Source organism: Lissotriton helveticus, chromosome 3_1, assembly GCF_964261635.1.
Source record: "Lissotriton helveticus chromosome 3_1, aLisHel1.1, whole genome shotgun sequence".
Lineage (NCBI taxonomy): Eukaryota > Metazoa > Chordata > Amphibia > Caudata > Salamandridae > Lissotriton > Lissotriton helveticus.
In genome coordinates, this window is record NC_136061.1 from 175,544,229 (window position 1) to 175,560,927 (window position 16,699).

Consider the following 16,699-nt stretch of genomic DNA (forward strand, 5'->3'; position numbering starts at 1 on the left):
TCACCCCGAGGCCCGACATGGTGCCGAATGTATCTAGCAGAGCCACTGCATTCTGCAATGCCCCCTCCGTGTCCTCCAGGTACATCAATAGATCATCCGCATAAAGTGACATATAATGATGTTCACCTTGGCAAGCGATCCCTCTATATATCTCTCCCGTGCGGGCTCAAATCGCTAAGGGCTCTGACGCGTGCCTTGCTGAACCGGGTACGCAGTTGATATCACTGAGCCCAATCGCACCCTTGCTGTGGTCGAGGCGTATAATACCCTCGTTCAGCGCCGAAACTCGGCGCCCACGCCGAACCTTTCCAGGACAGCATCCAAATAGGCCCACTCCAGGCTATCAAACGCCTTCTCTATATCAACAGACCATACCGCTGGCCTGTCACCCGGATCTAAGTCACTCCCCATAACACGTATCAAACGACGGATATTGGCCGAAGTGTTCCGGGTGGGGATAAAACCAGCCTGGTCTTCGTGAATCAGTGTCGTCATATGTGGCAGCAATCTAGTAGCCAAGACACGGCTCAAGATTTTATAGTCCACCGTCAGCATAGACAGCGGCCTGTATGCCGTCACGTCCGTGCTATCCTTACCCGGCTTCAGCAGGGGCACTACCAAAGCCTCGCGCATAGAGCCGGGCAAACAGCCTCGCTCTAGTGCTTCATTATAAACTACCAGCAACCGAGGCGCTAAGGCATCAGCATACACGGCGTAAAATTCAATGGGGAAGCCATCCACCCCAGGAGTCTTCCTCCTCGCCATCTTTGCAATAGCTCCCTTAATCTCAGCCAGCGTAATCGTAGCACCCAGGGCCTTTGCGTCTTCTTCCTCTAACTGTGGGAACCGAGTATCCGCCAGGTAGTCCTCTATTTCCTCGGTACCCACCCCCAGTCGACTCCGGTACAGGGTCCCATAATACTCCTCAAAGCGCTTAAGGATCGCCATCTGGGAATAGACCGTGTCCCCCGATTCCGTCCTCATGCTCAGAATCGAGAACCCCCTCTGTTCCGGGTTCGCCAGCTTCGCCAGCAGTGTACCCACTTTGTCACCCTCATCATGGACCCTCGCCGTATATTGCTTATAGTCGTAGCAGCGTAACCTTTCAGTTTCCGCCGCCACTAACTCTTTAGCCTCAGTAAGCTGCGCCTGCATCGCGCCCTGCTCAGGTCTCTGCTGCTCTAATTTCCTCAGTGCCTCCTCCGCCCTCATGACCTCACCCAAGATCACCTTCCTGACCCCGCTATGCTTACCAATACACAGGCCTCTCGTCACCACTTTAAATGCATCCCATTCCAGGCCTCTAGAAGATGCCGATCCCTCATTAACCGCAAAGTACGTCTCCACTCCCTCTCGTACCTCAGTCCGGAATACCTGATCTTCCAGTGTATCCGGGTTCAATCGCCAGTTGGGAATCGCTGTTCTCGCTTGCTGCCAGCGGAGGGAAAGCAACTGGGGATTATGATCAGATATGGTTCTAGCTAAGTATTCAGTACTGGATGCCAGGTTGGCGATAGCAGATCACATAGGATTGTGTCGATCCGGACATGCAGTTCGTGAAGCGCGGAAAAGTAGGAATAATCCCTAACTTCGGGGTGCTGCACTCGCCACACATCTATCAACCCCCATTCAGTCTGCCATTCTGTTCTCCGCCGTGCCACCCTACGCACCAAAGACTCAGTAAGCGGTGGATGGGACCTATCCAAGGCGGTATCCGTAATGGAGTTAAAGTCGCCTCCCAGTATAAGCGGACCCGCCAAATAATGTGCCAGTACACCGGATAAGGCATCAAAAAATCGAGGCTGGTCCACATTTGGCGCGTAAATGCAGCAGAACACCACCTCCCTGCCATACAGTCTCCCCCTCACTCCCACATATCTACCCTCAGGATCAGTTATTTGAGCTATAACCTGAAATGGAGTTCCTGCCCTTACCCAAATCAGCACCCCTCTCGCATATGCCGAGTACGTTGTGCCAAAGACCTGCCCCCTCCAGCGTCGCTGCAGCGCTGCACATTCTGACTTGGTAAGATGGGTCTCCTGGAGCATTGCAATCTGAATCCCACGTCTCACCAAATAAGCATGCACTTTATAGCGTCTGGACATAGTGTGCAGCCCCCGGACATTCCAAGTGATGCACTTTAAGTCAGGTAAAATTCCCATTGTCATCCTCCCTCAACATTATCTCCATCATGTTTCTCCGGCTCACACCAGCTGCAAACGCGCCCACCCCCCCAACACCCCACAAAACACCCAACGCCCAAACCCCCAGAACAGGAACCAATAGTCTCGCATCAGTCCCCATCCAAACCTCAATAAGCATGTAAACAAGTCTACCCTGCAGTAGTCACCACAGGTTGCCTTAAGGGCAAAGAAGGACGTGGCAACTCGCCGATAGGCGGCAACTCCCGCCTCCGCCCCCCGCTCCTTGATCCCACCCAGTGGCACATGATAACAACAGTAATCAAAAGGGTACCACACATTCCTGCCTCGGCAATAAACGACTCCAGGCCATAGTGCACCTCAGGGACCCCGCCCATCATAGATCATCCGCAGTGTGAGGCGTTATCTCCGGTCCCACATTACTATCTGCATCAGATAGTTCAGTCCCAGATTGTCCTTTATCGTCTTCCGATGCCGGTCCACCGCTCAGGTCTTCCACCTGCGACCCGGTGATCGCTGCCGTCGCCGCCAGTGCTCCCTGCTTGTCCGCCGCCAATTGCGCCCGTAGCACGGCCTGCTGTGTTCTGTGCCTCTTGCGGATGCGTTGCGACTGGCGCACCCTCACCTGTTTTGGCCTACCATCTGCCGACTTGTCCCGTCGGTCCGTTCCCGCCCTGTAGGACTCAAGCCAAGACCAAGCGTCGTCAGGTGACAAAAAGAACTGCGTCGTGCCATCTAGGATGATTCGCAGCTTGGCCGGGAATAGCAGTGAGTATTGGATCCCTTCCGATCTCAGTTCCTTTTTTACCGCCAAATACGATGCCCTGCGACGTTGAATATCCTGCGTATAGTCCGGGAATATCGTGACCGAACTGTTCTCCACTTTGAAGGGCCCTGTGGAGCGCGCATTTTGGATCAATAAGTCCCTGTCCTTGTAGTGGAGGACACGCGCCACCACAGGCCTAGGAGGACGTCCCAACAATGGCGGCGCGGCCGGGACTCTGTGCGCCCGCTCAAGAGTAAAGAAGGAGGATAGCCCCTCAGGGGCTACCTGAGTCTTGAACCAGTTCTCCAGGTAGGAAATCATGTCCTTCCCCCTCAATTTTCTCCGGCAGGCCAACTACCCTGACATTGTTGCGCCGATTCCTGCTTTCCGCGTCCTCCGCTCTCTTCTCCAACGTGGTCAGCCTCTGTAGCGCAACCTCCATTTTCCGCTCAATAGTTACTACCGCTGGCTTCAGATCTTGCACGACCAATTCAGTGTCTTTCACCCTATCCACCCGCTTCGAGTGATCAGCTTTCAGGAGGCCCAGTCCTGTCGCGACCTGGGCAATGTCGTTATGTAGGGAGTCTTTGGTCGCCGTGATGGCCTCTAGAATCTGATCCAGGCGCTTGTTCAGGCGCTTTTCCGACTCCGAGCCCTCCAACAGTTCAGCACCTTCCGGCGCAGTGCTCCGAGCTGCGCCGTCCACTTCTGTGGCCTTTGGTTTCATCCCGGCGGGAAGTCCCCCTACGGAGCTGCCCGTAGACACCTTCCGCCACTATCAGGCACAGCTGGGCAGCATCAATCTCTCTGATCCACACAGGAAAAGGGCCACCAAGCCAGGTCACACTCCGCACCCGCAGCGCTGTTAGTCTCTTGGCCGTGAAGAAACGGCCCCGCTGCTGTCCCAACAAGAGCGCCGCCAATTTGCTCCGTAGGCTGTTGCGGTGGGCTGGGGCCCCGGCCTCTGCGACCCCCGCAGCCTCCCCTTCAGGCAGCCCGTCCCGGGCACCCCGGGTGTAGCACCCTGCTCTCGTTGGTTCCAGCCCTCGCTTTGCGGCTGAAGGCGGGCCTCAGGTCGCACGCACTGCGCAGCCTCCGCCACCAGGGATCGCCTCCCCAAATCTCAGGTCCCGGGCACAGTAATCTGCGCCCCTCTGCCGTCCCCGCAGGCGGCTGCACGCGCGAACCCCAGCGTGTCTCAGCGGGCCACAGGTCTTCAATGCCTCCCTCAATGCGCCCGATGAGGTTGCCAATTGCCACAGTCATATAACAGCCCCGGTCATTCAGGCTGTGTACCAGCAAGGGGGCCGTACATCCGCCGCCTCAACGTGTCCTCGGTTCTCGCCCCCGAACAGTGCACCCAACACAGTCCTCGCACTGCGCCAACAATTAAGGGCCCTCCGTGCACCTATCACCGCAGTGTCTGTCCGCTCCCTCGCCGAGGTTTCGCTGGTACCAGCTCCCCAGGCGCCGCCGATTCACCGCCGACAGGAGCTCCAGGGTCTTCCTTGCCAGTTTCTGCCGGGCGCCGCGCCCAGTCTCCGCTCCACAAGCGCCCCGGCTCCCCTCCTTACCGGTCCCCGGCGGCGTGGCCGATTACAGTGGTCTTCCTCCTCGGCGCCTCAGTTTGCCGCCATTTTGCGGCACTCAATGGGGTCCGCCAACCGCCGGTCTGCGGCTCGTCTACCAATACGCTCCAGGAGCCGCCCGAGCCCTGGCACCCGTGTTGCATAGCTTTCCTCCCCGAGGCGGTTAGCCTTCACCGCCCTGGAGCACAGCAGACCGAGCGGTCCCGTCCGACCGCGAGCGCCGCCATCTTGAGGGCTCCTCCTTCCGCCTACTCGGTCCGGGTCCGCGGGGCAGAACTCAGACCTCCGGGGGCAATTGTAGGCGCGGAGTGTTGCGCAGATATTCCGACCCAACGTCGGTCGTCAGCAGCCACTAAAAAACCCCGATTTTCAGGAGTATTGCGGGATCGAGCGCGGAGCTATCGGCTCACGCCGCCCGCTCCATCGGCGCTCAAGCCACGCCCTCTACGGCAGTATCTACTTGATAGATCGCAACGCCGGTTTCATACTAATGATCCCTTAGGCGTCAGAAGATATCTCTTCAAGAAATCTGCTACAGATTAAACTGCTGTATTCCCCGCCACTACATTTAGAGTGCTGCGGAGGATTCTTGCTGAATGGAGACAAGGCAGAGATGGTGGTGTTGCGAGCCCTGGGGAAACACTGTATAGGGTACTTTTTCGAGGAAGGTGCTTTCCGCAAGTCGGAACAGGTAATGACACAGGCTCCAGATGCCATTTTGCTTACTAAATACCACTATTACAATGCGCAGATTGTTAGACGACGAAGCATTCGAGCCCCCCAAAACGACCCCACTCATGTACGTGGTGCAAGTCCAATCCCATAGGCTTGCGATAACGGCATTGTAGCCTTGGCACAGGAAGGCACTGGCCCAACTAATGCTTAATAGATACAGGAATGGCAGGACGACTTTGGCATAGAAATCTCTGAGCGAAAGAAGCCTTATTGTTGTTCGGGTATTCAGGCTTTCTCACTGAACGGGCGGCATAGAATGGTACATTTCAAATACCTTAACTGAATATATTACACACCGATACGACTGTTCAGGTACAGACTGCAAGAGGATACTTGCTGCCAGAGATGCGGGATTGGGGAGGCTGGTTTTGCACATCTGGCTTGGATTTGTGCTGGAGTCCGCAGTTTTTGGGCAGCAGTATTCGTAGCTCTACGAAATTTGGCGGGAGCCGCATTGCTTGAGACCCTTGGTGGCGCTGCTGGGGCATGATTGCACTGTGCCAAAAGCGGCTGGGCGGCTGATGGCGCTACATCTTATTAGCGAGAATCGCTATGCGATGGATGAAAGGCCCCCTTTCCAACAATGCCAGAACGGTATACTGATATGAGCTACTGTAATACACAATCAGACACTTCTAATGCCCTAATACCGAAAGACAATTGGCCCGCGGCATATGGGGACTATACCGGACATATTTGATTTGGATGTCTGAAAGCAATGAAGATAAGGACAATGGAGGACCAGCTGTCATCACGGATGACACAAGAATAGACTAGAGAGGAATGTTACACTGGTACCTGGGGAGGACCTACTGATGCAGTGGATCTGGTTGGGAGATTGCAAGCATAGGTATCTGGAGGGGGAAGTTGTGCTGTCATTGAATACTACCGCCATTCAGTGTTTTGATACTGGTTAGCCTATAGATGTAGATACCCATATGAACATTTCCACTGTATCGGGCCGCACAAAATATGATTCTGTGCAGCCCTTTAATATGGTTGTTCAAATGCCTGTTTTACAATGTACTTGGATACACATGCCGGCTATATTATTTGTATGCTTGCAAAACGATAAAGATTAGAAAAAAACGTTATGCAAACTTTGTGCCACATTTCTTTTGCAGACAGCCATTTAAATGCCTCCACTGCAGTGCCGGATTAAAGAGCGCTGCAGTTGGAGGTAGCTAAATGCCCGTGGGCCTGGTGGAGAGGGGAGCTGGACTACTGAGGACTGCCCCATAAAAAATAAAATGCAATCTCTGTGGGACGAACACCAGCTCTGAGAGTGTGCTGAACAGGAGATGGCCAACTCCTTGTGTAGCTACTTTATGCCCAGTGCTGGTAGGGCATAGACTGAAGTATACGTTCTCTCCTGCGGTATTTTAACCAATTTGGAAATAACATTCACGGTCCCACCCAGTTGTAGAAAAGTTTTGATGAGCAACAGCACAAACCACTTTCCTCCATCTACAGGAAGGGGGTAAATGGATCAAGAGGGTGGACTACAGCTCAGCAGTGATAGAGAACTAAATATCCTGGACCAACTATAGACAGGAAAAAGCAGGAAGATGCTTGACATATAAACCCTTTTTTAGTAGCCATGTAGAGTGAGTGGGCCTGATATTTAATCATGAAAGAAACTGAGGTTTTGTGTCTCACAAGTGGGATACACCTCATTAGTAAGGCTGTGACAAAGAAAAGGGACTACAAGGGTATGTGGGCTTCATTTGCAGTAATATTTTGTTTTACCTGCTTCCCCTGGCTGGGCCTACAATCCCAGGTGTACTGTTTCTTTCACCGGCTGTCCCTGGCTTGGTCTCAAATCCCTGGAACAAACGGTTTCTTTTACCTACTTTACATGGCTGGGCCGGTGATATCAGGACCTGTATTACTAAAAATATGCATTTTCACTGTTTGCGCCATTGAGCACCTTTAAATAGGTGCACCGGTCACAAACATGAAAAGTGCGCTCTGTTATGAAGAATGTGCTACCCTCAGGGTAGCTACAAACTTATGCTGCACTATGGGCAGCGCATTCAAGTGAAATACAGATCAGCTGTTTAAAAGCTGCTCTGGGTTTCTCTGGGCAGCTGGCAACCCGCCTGTACTTTCAAGAGGCTTTAGAGATCCCCTGGAAGGCTAGAGCAGTGAGTGAAATACACGCACCTGCAGGGGATGTCTGGGCTGGAGCACTCCCCTTTCACTCCTTGAGAGGGCTGCCTTCAAGGGGTGCCCTGTACCTCCTAAGGGCATCTTTGCCTCTGCTCTCATCGATAATACAGCACGGGCACAAAGGCAAAGTTATTTCCTCATTTTCATGGAGCTATGCACCCATGTAAATGAGGGAACACCCTCTCATGCATGATAGAACTGGCACTACATGGATACCAGTCCTATCAGTTTTATAGAAGGGGCCGCACAACCATCTAGGCCACTTCTGTAATTACAAAGTGTGCCAGGAGTGCACAAAGCGGACGTACACACCCAGGGCACTTTCCGTAATATGGCTCTGTAGCGCAATGTTTATTTTGCCTGCTTTCTCTAGTTGGCCTCTGATCTGATCCTTTTCTTTTACCTTCTTTTCTGGCTGTGCCAGTGATCCCACGTGTGATATGTTTCTATTAGTGACCACCATATGCATGATTACCAGCAGGGATCACCTCAGTGCATCAGGCATGCATGTCAGCAGTAATGTAAAACATTTTCTAAATGGGCAACAGATAACAGCCGCTGCTGCAACGCCACTAGCACAAAGTTATCAATATTAGTTATTTATGCTCTTCAACACGGTTTGATTTGTATCACTCAAATATCAACTTTAAATATATATTACAAATTCAACATCGCCCCCCCAACCATCAACTTAAAATATACATTTTCATCTTGAATGCACGCATTTCAGTTGAAGTATACAGATATTAGTTCAACCAAGCAAAAACGTACAATTTAGTTCTCTAGGCTGCACACAGGAGAGCTACTTACAGGTATCTGGTGAGCTACCAGGAGCTCACGAGCTGCATGTTGAAGAAGTCTTTGCTAGGGATATCAGGTGTGATAGGTTTAAGTTACCGGATTCCCCTGGCTGGTCCTGTGCCTCCAGGATCAAAGAGTTTGTTTTACCCACTTTCCCGGACAGGGCCTGTTATCCGAGATGTGATCAGTTTCTTTTCCCTACTTTCCCTGATTGGACCTGTGATACAAGGTGTGATGCCTCTTTTACCTGCTTTTCATGGTTGGGCCTGTGGTCTCAGGACTGAAGGGTTTCTTTTACCTTCTTGCCCCGAATGGACCTCTGTTTGCAGGTGTAATATGTTTCTTTTGCTTGCTTTGCCTGGCTGGAACTGTGATCCTATGGTGTGATGTGATTCTTGTGCTTGCCTTACCTGGCTGTGCAAAGGATTTCAGGTGTAATGTGTTTCTTTTGTCTGCTTTCCTCGGCTAGGCCTGCGATCCCAGGTGTGATTCATTTATTTTATTTACTTTCCATGACAGGACCTGTGATTCCAGGTGTAATAGGTCTCTTTTGCCTGATATGCCTGCCTGCACCAGTGATATCAAGTACCATGCGTTTCTTACCTTCTGGGCCTTGCTGGGTCAGAATCTTCATCTGCTTAGCGAGGAGTGGTTCTCTGTTCCGGATGCAGCTGAGGAGGATCCCTTTAGCCTCCTTTCCTTTATTTATCACCGAATCAATCAATGCTCTGGCCTGTTCTCTGGCCTGTTTGCTTTTTATGAATTCCACCTCTGCTGTAGTAAACACTCCTGCATGCTGCAGGTCATCAAGGAGATTATCCAACGCAGGACTTTTCACGTGTTGCACAAATTCATAGCGATGGTCCCGCCACTCTTTTTCTAGAATAAAAAACTGAGATTTTAGCATTTCGAAGAGTTAACACGAGACAGGACAGCTGAAGGAATTGATGAGAAAGTCAGACTACACGCTGACATTTAAAGAACAAGCATTTACAATGCAACGGTCTCGCCTTAGCAAAAGTTAGAGCAATTGGCATTGTAAATGACAATTTTTTATTTAGGTGTTGGTTTTCAAAACTGATAAATAAATGGCATTATTATTATGAAATCGCAAGTCTTATAGCACTTTCATAGAGCACTTGGTACATGACAAATGGTCATATACATCGTCTACAACCTACGTGCCTCATGTTACAAGGTAATTTGCATATCAGTCGCTGACTTCTGCGTGGTGAAAATACTTTGGCCCCGTTAGTCAATTTAAAGTATTCCGTTGGTAAATCTATGCCGCAGCCTCGGCTCAAAGTCATGTGCAAGAGTGTTGTGGAAGACTCCTGGCATGAGCGCGATCAAGAATTGCCTAGCATCACAAGCTGTGATTTACCCAACACAGAAATGTTTCTTTTAGTGCCAAATCAACTCAAAGGTATCGGAGCGCTGTACGTGTATTTCCACTGACAAACCGATTAATCTGCGCCGTGCTCACTGCTACCGTGCTGATCAAAGGTGCCTGGAAATGGAACATGGCATTTTGCTGAGGAAATGAAAGTAAAGTTATGAGTGCTGAAATCTGGAGTGCAGGGCCGTGGATGGCATTTACCACAGTTAATTATGCAAGAATTAAATATTCAAATGAAAACACGACGAGAGGTTGCAGAAAGTAAAACAAGCAACTACTCGGGAAACAAGAACAGCGAAAGTAAATGCCGGCCAGCAAAGCGCGTGCAGCCTGGCAGACTCGGATTCCACACGCGCCTCTTGCCTGTTTATCAGCGCCGCGCGCCTCTCTGCAGACTCCCCCTGCATTCCAGAGAGGCGCGCGACGCGATCCGGTCTGCATTCGCATGCCGTGGAGACAAGACCTGGCCGCGCGCACAACATTATCCTATGGAGAAACGCTGCGCGCGGCCAGGTCTTGTCTCACTTCGTCGGTCTCAGACTGCTGAGACGACGACTATAGTTCTCGCTTGCGAGAACGCGCTTTCAGCGCGTTCGTCGTAGGCGAGCCCTAGAAAGGGACTTCAGCCTCAATGGAAAATATAAAATCAACATTTTAAGCAGTAGACATTTTAATATAGATACTGCACTCCAATATATGTCTGCCTCCTAAGCTAGGTAACCATGCCCTTCCCCAAAGACCGAGAATAAAGGTTTCTCTGTAATACTCCTATGACCATGAGCATAGAAAACCCACCCTGGAAGTGAGGTCAGCGGCTGCATGGAAAGGACGATCTGCACCTCAGGAAATGAGATGTTGAAAGTATTGGTATAGAATGTAGTGGATCAAGCCCCGGTGTCCCTCAACAGCATAAAGAGCACCCCACAAGCTCATATCTTGCCAATCAGAAGACAATCACAAAGGGCACTCAAATCAAAACCCCTATTAGACCCTATAACAAGAAAAGGAGAGGGTGACGTGCCTTGGATGTGGACAACAGCACACAAGAGGAATGAGATCCATCGCTTTTGAGCGACATAACAGGAAAAGATCGCGTTGAGATTTACCATAGCCAACGGGTGAGGGAGGATGTCGCACCCCACGGGGAAAACATAATGACCAGTATCACCCTGTATTTATAAATATGATTGTGTAGCATTTAGTATTGCTGTTTGATTAAAAGTAATTTATTTTTCAAAATGATCAGTACTAGGGTGGCCATCATATTATTGTGTCTGTTAGTTGATTATTGAGTTCTGGGCTTGAGTACCCCCACACTACCTCTCTGAATAGTCTGTGACTCCTCGCCCTTGCTAGCGTGAAAGTCAAGTGCAGAAGCAGCTTTATTTGGCCCAGTTTGCAGAGCCATGGTAAAATGGAAATGTGTGGAAAACAACATCAACCTCCATGGTTAGGGCCCAGCAGACCCCAGTAGTCCCAGTCTACCCTACAGACTCCTGAATAGGGTCTGATACCATGCACTTCCTGTTATATATGTGTACGTGGATAGATTTCTGCACAATCATTTCTACTCTCGTCTAGGTCAACATGGTATGCCGTTGATCCTTTTAGATGGATGTTCTGGAGCAGGTCTCCAAAGCGTGTCATTCATATGTACTAATCTAAATCTCAATTGCTGTTTCTATTCTGTGGCTATACTCTAGTAAGTCTCCATGTTGTCTGGTTCTCCGGTGATGAGTATCTACACAATTGCATTCCTATTTAGGGGCCAATTACGATCTAGTTCGGAATGGCTCCGAATCGGATTCGGGCTTACTGAATCAGATTCGGAACCATGTTCCGACAGAACCGTTCAAAGGTCTGAACAACCGATTATGATGCCCAGAAACCGTAAGGGCTGTCCAAATTAGTTCCGAAAGGCATTTGGAACGGTCGAGCCTTTCTGGAGCTAAATAGTACAGCTCTATGGACTCGGTTTCCGAGCAAGTGATTACAATGACCGATTTGGACAGCCGTTCAAAATCTGCTTCTCCAGAATCAAACGGCGTTTGGAATCGGTCTTTGGAGGCCCATTGCAGGCCCCCCTTCATCCGGGGCCCTACGAATCAGGCCCGTGGGGTACCCACATGTCCCCTCTTCCCACCCATGCACAGAGTGGCATGGGGTGCCGGCCACAGGGTGCATGTTTTTCCCCAGCCACCCCTTTTGTGCAGTAATCCTCCATGCAATATCATTCCAATTATACAGCTAAGTTGTGGTAATAGTCTATTGCTGGTTATTTTTATTGTGTAGCTGGCCTGCAGTAATCCCCCATGCTCAATCATTCCTACATATTCTCCACTTCAAATCAACCCTATTCCTTACAAAATTATGTTAAATGATCAGTGCAGCAGATGTTCTCTTTAATCACTCTTTAATCACTCACTTCAGCTTCATCAACAAAACTGGCTGCACTCTTGACCGAACATTCGCCACAACCACAACTGCTCATATCACAGCAGACGTACCCACTCAACAGGACAGACTCCTCTTAGACTTCCTCTTAACGACAGCAGTCAAATCAGTGCTAGCCAGATGGAAAGATACTTCCAAAGTCACTTTCAAAGGGTGGCTGAACTGGGTAACTTTTCTTAGAGGGGCAGATAACACCGCACTCAAACACACACAATGGAGGACCCCCAACAGAGGTCTGTGGGCAAAACTAGACATATTCCTAAACCTCTACAAACCACCATGAAAAACAAAAAAGCCAGATCCAAACCAGCCAAACACGATTCAAAGTGGCCTGTCAACCTGACACCAAACAACCCTACGTCAAATTTATGTTCTATGTTACCTTTTCTGTAATTTATCTAAACTGCACCGTTCCGCACCAACCTACATGTTCAATGTTACTTGTGCGCGAGAATGATGGTTAGACACGAGAACAATGTACAACCAATCTCCGAACTAGCTGCAAGCACAACCAGTACTGAAACTCGGAGGGCCCTATGTAAATGCCCGACTAACCGGCTAAATGTTGTATGTCACTCTGTTTTCTGTAACATGTAAATACCAATAAAAATATTTAAAAAATAAAAATATTTAAGCATTATATATATATATATATATATATATATATATTCACTGAAAAAATAAAGGTGAAAGTGACTTTATAGTTGGGTGAAAATGTCAGTTTAAACAACATTTTAAACTAAATAAAAACTTTTTTAATGTTTTATTTGGTGGGAACATGGCAGCTGCCAGCTAACCGGCCGCTGTCCTCTCTCGGGGATGTGGACTCTATGCTCAACAGGGCTTCTCCCTTTCCCCTGTCAATCCTTCCTTGCTCTGCTGATTCTCCGTTCTCTGTTGCCCGCTCCCGGCGGATGGGATTGCTGCAGCGGATGGCGATAGCAGCCTCTCCCCATTGCGGGCCCCACCCTGGGAGAACGCGGTGAAGGAGCTGTGCCACTGCCACGAGGCTGCTGTGTCGTTCCAGGTCAGTGGAGGCAGAGTCAGCACATGCTGGAAAGTAGCAGAGATCGCAAGTAATGCTGGGCTGACCACGATCCTCCTGTTTAGAAATTACAGTGAGGGGCAGGAAAGTGCTTCTACCCAGGAGGTAGGTGGGTGTAAGTTGCACACTAAAAAGGATGCATGGAGAGGGGAGGACTCTTCCTGGGAAGGGGGGTAGCAGGCTCTTCAATCTATGGAGATGGGGAAGAGTCTTCAGAACAGGAGTGCTAACCGTGTGGGAAAAGTGTGAAGATATACCCTACGTACCAAGGGGACCCTAATCGCTCCTGAATCGGGGTCGGTGCCAGCACCTCCACTTGGGGTGATAGCTCCTGAGATTATTGTCTCTACAAAAAGTCAGAGGACACAGCCTGGCCTGACAGGGAGTGAGAGGGGCCCTGCTGGTAAATTGGAAAGAGTTGGGCTGGCTGCCGCAGGGAAGAGCCCACTGAGTAGGGTTAGGGGAAGGAGAGTGCCCCAATCTACAGTTAAAGTTACCTCTTCTCTAAGGTCATAATATAAGGTTCTTGTGTACCTGGTTTTAGCTGTAGAGAGCAGCGCAAGGGGGAGTACAAGTCGGCATCTTATTAGTATGGAGCAGAACACCAGTACAGTCTTTAGGGGCAATATGATATGCCCCACCCTACCCCCCCCTCCTCCTCCTCCCCCGAGGTTCAAAACTGCTTACCAGATGGTCTAAACAGCTCCTGCCGTGTGACAGTCCCAATGTCAAATAGGTTTGAAATCCTGGTGAGTCAGGATGAGTGCAATCAGGGGAGGCCCCCTTAGCAGTAGCTGGATATAGGGAGTACCCCACAGATGGCCCCAGAGGAGTCTCTGGCCTCTATCCTCTTGGGTCCCTGAGGGTTGTCTTGGGGTTGGTGTGGATCAGGAAGTGAAGGTGTTCGGCGGCAGTGAGGGTGTCGTCGGAGTTGGTCGTGACGCGGATGGTGTTTCTGTGGACGATGGCGATGCCTCCTCCGGTTTGTTTGACGCGGTCCCTCCGGGTGATCTTGTAGCCGTCCGGGATGGCTATGGCGATGTCTGGGGCTGAGGAGGCGTTCATCCAGGTTTCCGTGAGGAAGGTGACGTCTGGTGAGGTTGCGTCGAGGAGGTTCCAGAATTCCACGGCGTGCCTGTGGACGGAGCGGGTGTTGAGCAGGATGCACTTGAGGTGGTTGGTGCTGGTGCTCGGCTTGGCGGGTGTGGTGCAGGTCCGGAGGCAGCCTTGAGGTCTGTGCTGAATTTATGGTATAAGTTCAGGAGAATGCTTGGCTTAGGCTATTATTTTGACTTTGCCCCAGTGTGGGATTCCCCTAGTACTCCGGTATGCTTAAAACATGGCTTAAGGGCGGGCTGAGTAGTCGCACTCTCGGTGAGCTCCGCCATCCCTGGACCCTAATCCTGCTGTACATGCGCTAATCCTCCCCCCGGGACGCTGCATTGCACAGAGCGGGGGCCCGCTGCACCGGAGGAGCATCTGGGAGATCACCGGACCCCCCCTTGGGGCACTGGGCGGACGCCGGACGGGGCGCCGTTGCGGAGAGCGAGCGAGGCCCAGCATACGGCCTGGTACAGAAACGGGCCCTGCCCGGCCATAGACGTCGGCCGGGTGATTGCTGCAGCGTCGCTGACCCTGCCCGCTTGCACCGGCTTTTTGGGCCTCTCATTGCAGCAGGGGCCGGGGGCCTGGGCTGCCGGACCAGGAGCCATAGAGACTCCGACGCCAGGCCGGCGTCGGACATCACGCGAGGCCGGGGCTTGGGCCTGGTCATAGGCCTCGACCACTTTGACGGCCCCTAGGCGGGTCGACGAGCACTGTGGGCCCTGCCTACCGGACCCGGACGGACCTGCCTGGTCTTGCGACACCCCGTCGGGGCGTGGACTGGCTGGAGCAGGGGTACAGAAAGAGAGGTGCCGGACCTGGAGCCTCCTGCTACGCGAGGCCGTGGCTTCGGCCTGCGCTCCAGGCCTCAGAGACGCTGCACGGCAGTGGCCCCCCGGCCCCCCGGTAGACATTACGGAGCACGGAGCGGCACTCCTGGGCGGAAGCGGAACCCTGTGGTGAGTCAGGCAGCTGGGGAACAACGGAGAGGACTGTGGCGGCCATCGCCCCTCGAGGCCACCGGGGACCGGGAGTTGGGCTTCTGTGTTTCTGCCCGCCTTTGCACTTGGCCACCGGGGTAGAAATGGGACAGACCCCTTCCTCAAGGGGATCCCTGGTGGCATTCTGGGCCTGACCGTGGGAGGAGGGAAGAACCGCCCGGACACTACTGCAACCCCCACGTGGCCCCTGAGGGTCTGCTGTGGCCTAGCTTGAAGGGCGATCCCTCGGTGCCGTGAGTGACGCCGAGCCCGAGGCCGCGAGGCTTGTGCAGTGAGAGAGGAGAGCAGAGCCGGGCGGATTGGTGCTGGAGGCCCGGGAGGGTGGTCTATCGCCGAGGAAGCGGACCACTGGTGGGAGTCCGGCAGCGTGCTTCCGAAGTTGCACCTGGGATTGGGCTGTTGGATTTTCAGGAGAGCACCTCGAGAGCCAACATGTCGAACAACAAGGGGTCCCGGAAGGGGGACCGCACACTGCCAGAGATGCTGAACCGGAGCACTGCAAGACAGGACCGAGGTCACCCATCCCCACCCCACTCGAGCGGTGCCCAAGGAGCGAGTGGAGGAGAACCCCCAGTTACGAGGTCCTTCCTAGAGTCCCTCTTCAGCTCATTGAGGGACGATTTTCAGACGCTTAAGCAGGAGGTCGCAGGTGAAGTCCGTGAGATACGGAGGGAGGTGGACGGTCTCGGTGACAGAGTGTCCACGGTGGAAGAAGCGGGCCACGCTAGGGACGAAGAAATTACACAGTTGCAACAGGAGGTCGTCCGACTCCGGGAACAGCACCTTGACCTGCAGGCGCACACAGAGGACCTTGAGAATCGCTCCAGGAGACACAACATCCGCGTCCGGGGCGTGCCGTCCCGGGAAGAAGGGGAAGATGTGGCGACCTACCTCGGGGAGCTGTTCAGAGAGGTGCTGGGGGAACCGGCTGACTTTGCCATTCGGATTGACAGGGCGCACAGGGTAGGTCTGCAACGCCGAAATTCGGCGCCTCCTCCTGACATCTTGGCTTTTCTGCCAGACTATCCCTTGAAGGAGCGGATACTGAGGGAAGCCCGGAGGAGACCCTCCCTGGAATTCAGAGGCCGCCGGATAGCTCTCTATCAGGACCTGGCCGCATCTACTCTGCAAAAACGCAGAGCTTTTAAAATTGCGACTGACTTTCTCAGGGAACATGGCACTCAATATTCCTGGGGACATCCCTTCCGGCTCATTTTCAGGTGGAACGGAACCTTGCACCAGTTGCGTTCTCTTCAGGACACGTGTGGAGTGCTGGGGATCACAGCCACTGAGGACGGAGCTCACACACCGCACCGGAGCCGTATTACTAGAGACGGTTGGCAGACAGTCCCCGGCCAGCGATCATCTGCTTCCTTGTCGCGGCCGGACTCTCCTATGGCCCGAGCGGAGTCGGATGCAGCAGTTCAGGATGGAACTGGAGCTGATACTGCAACTGGGGTGGCGCTGACAG

At 52.2% G+C, this 16,699-nt stretch overlaps 1 protein-coding gene across 7 annotated transcripts in view; it reads right to left on the reverse strand.

Annotated features, from left to right (window-relative positions):
* The window catches only part of LOC144822239 (caspase-1-like), a 415,881-nt gene that overhangs the window by 331,943 nt on the left and 67,239 nt on the right, over positions 1-16,699 (reverse strand). For all 7 annotated transcript variants that reach the window (XR_013608591.1, XR_013608590.1, XR_013608589.1 and 4 more), the window contains exon 2: positions 8,829-9,104. Coding sequence is in view for 4 of the 7 variants with exons in the window: in XM_078679501.1 (XP_078535627.1) it covers positions 8,829-9,104 (276 nt within the window). In the remaining 3 variants the exon portion in view is untranslated. The remainder of the gene's footprint in view (positions 1-8,828; positions 9,105-16,699) is intronic.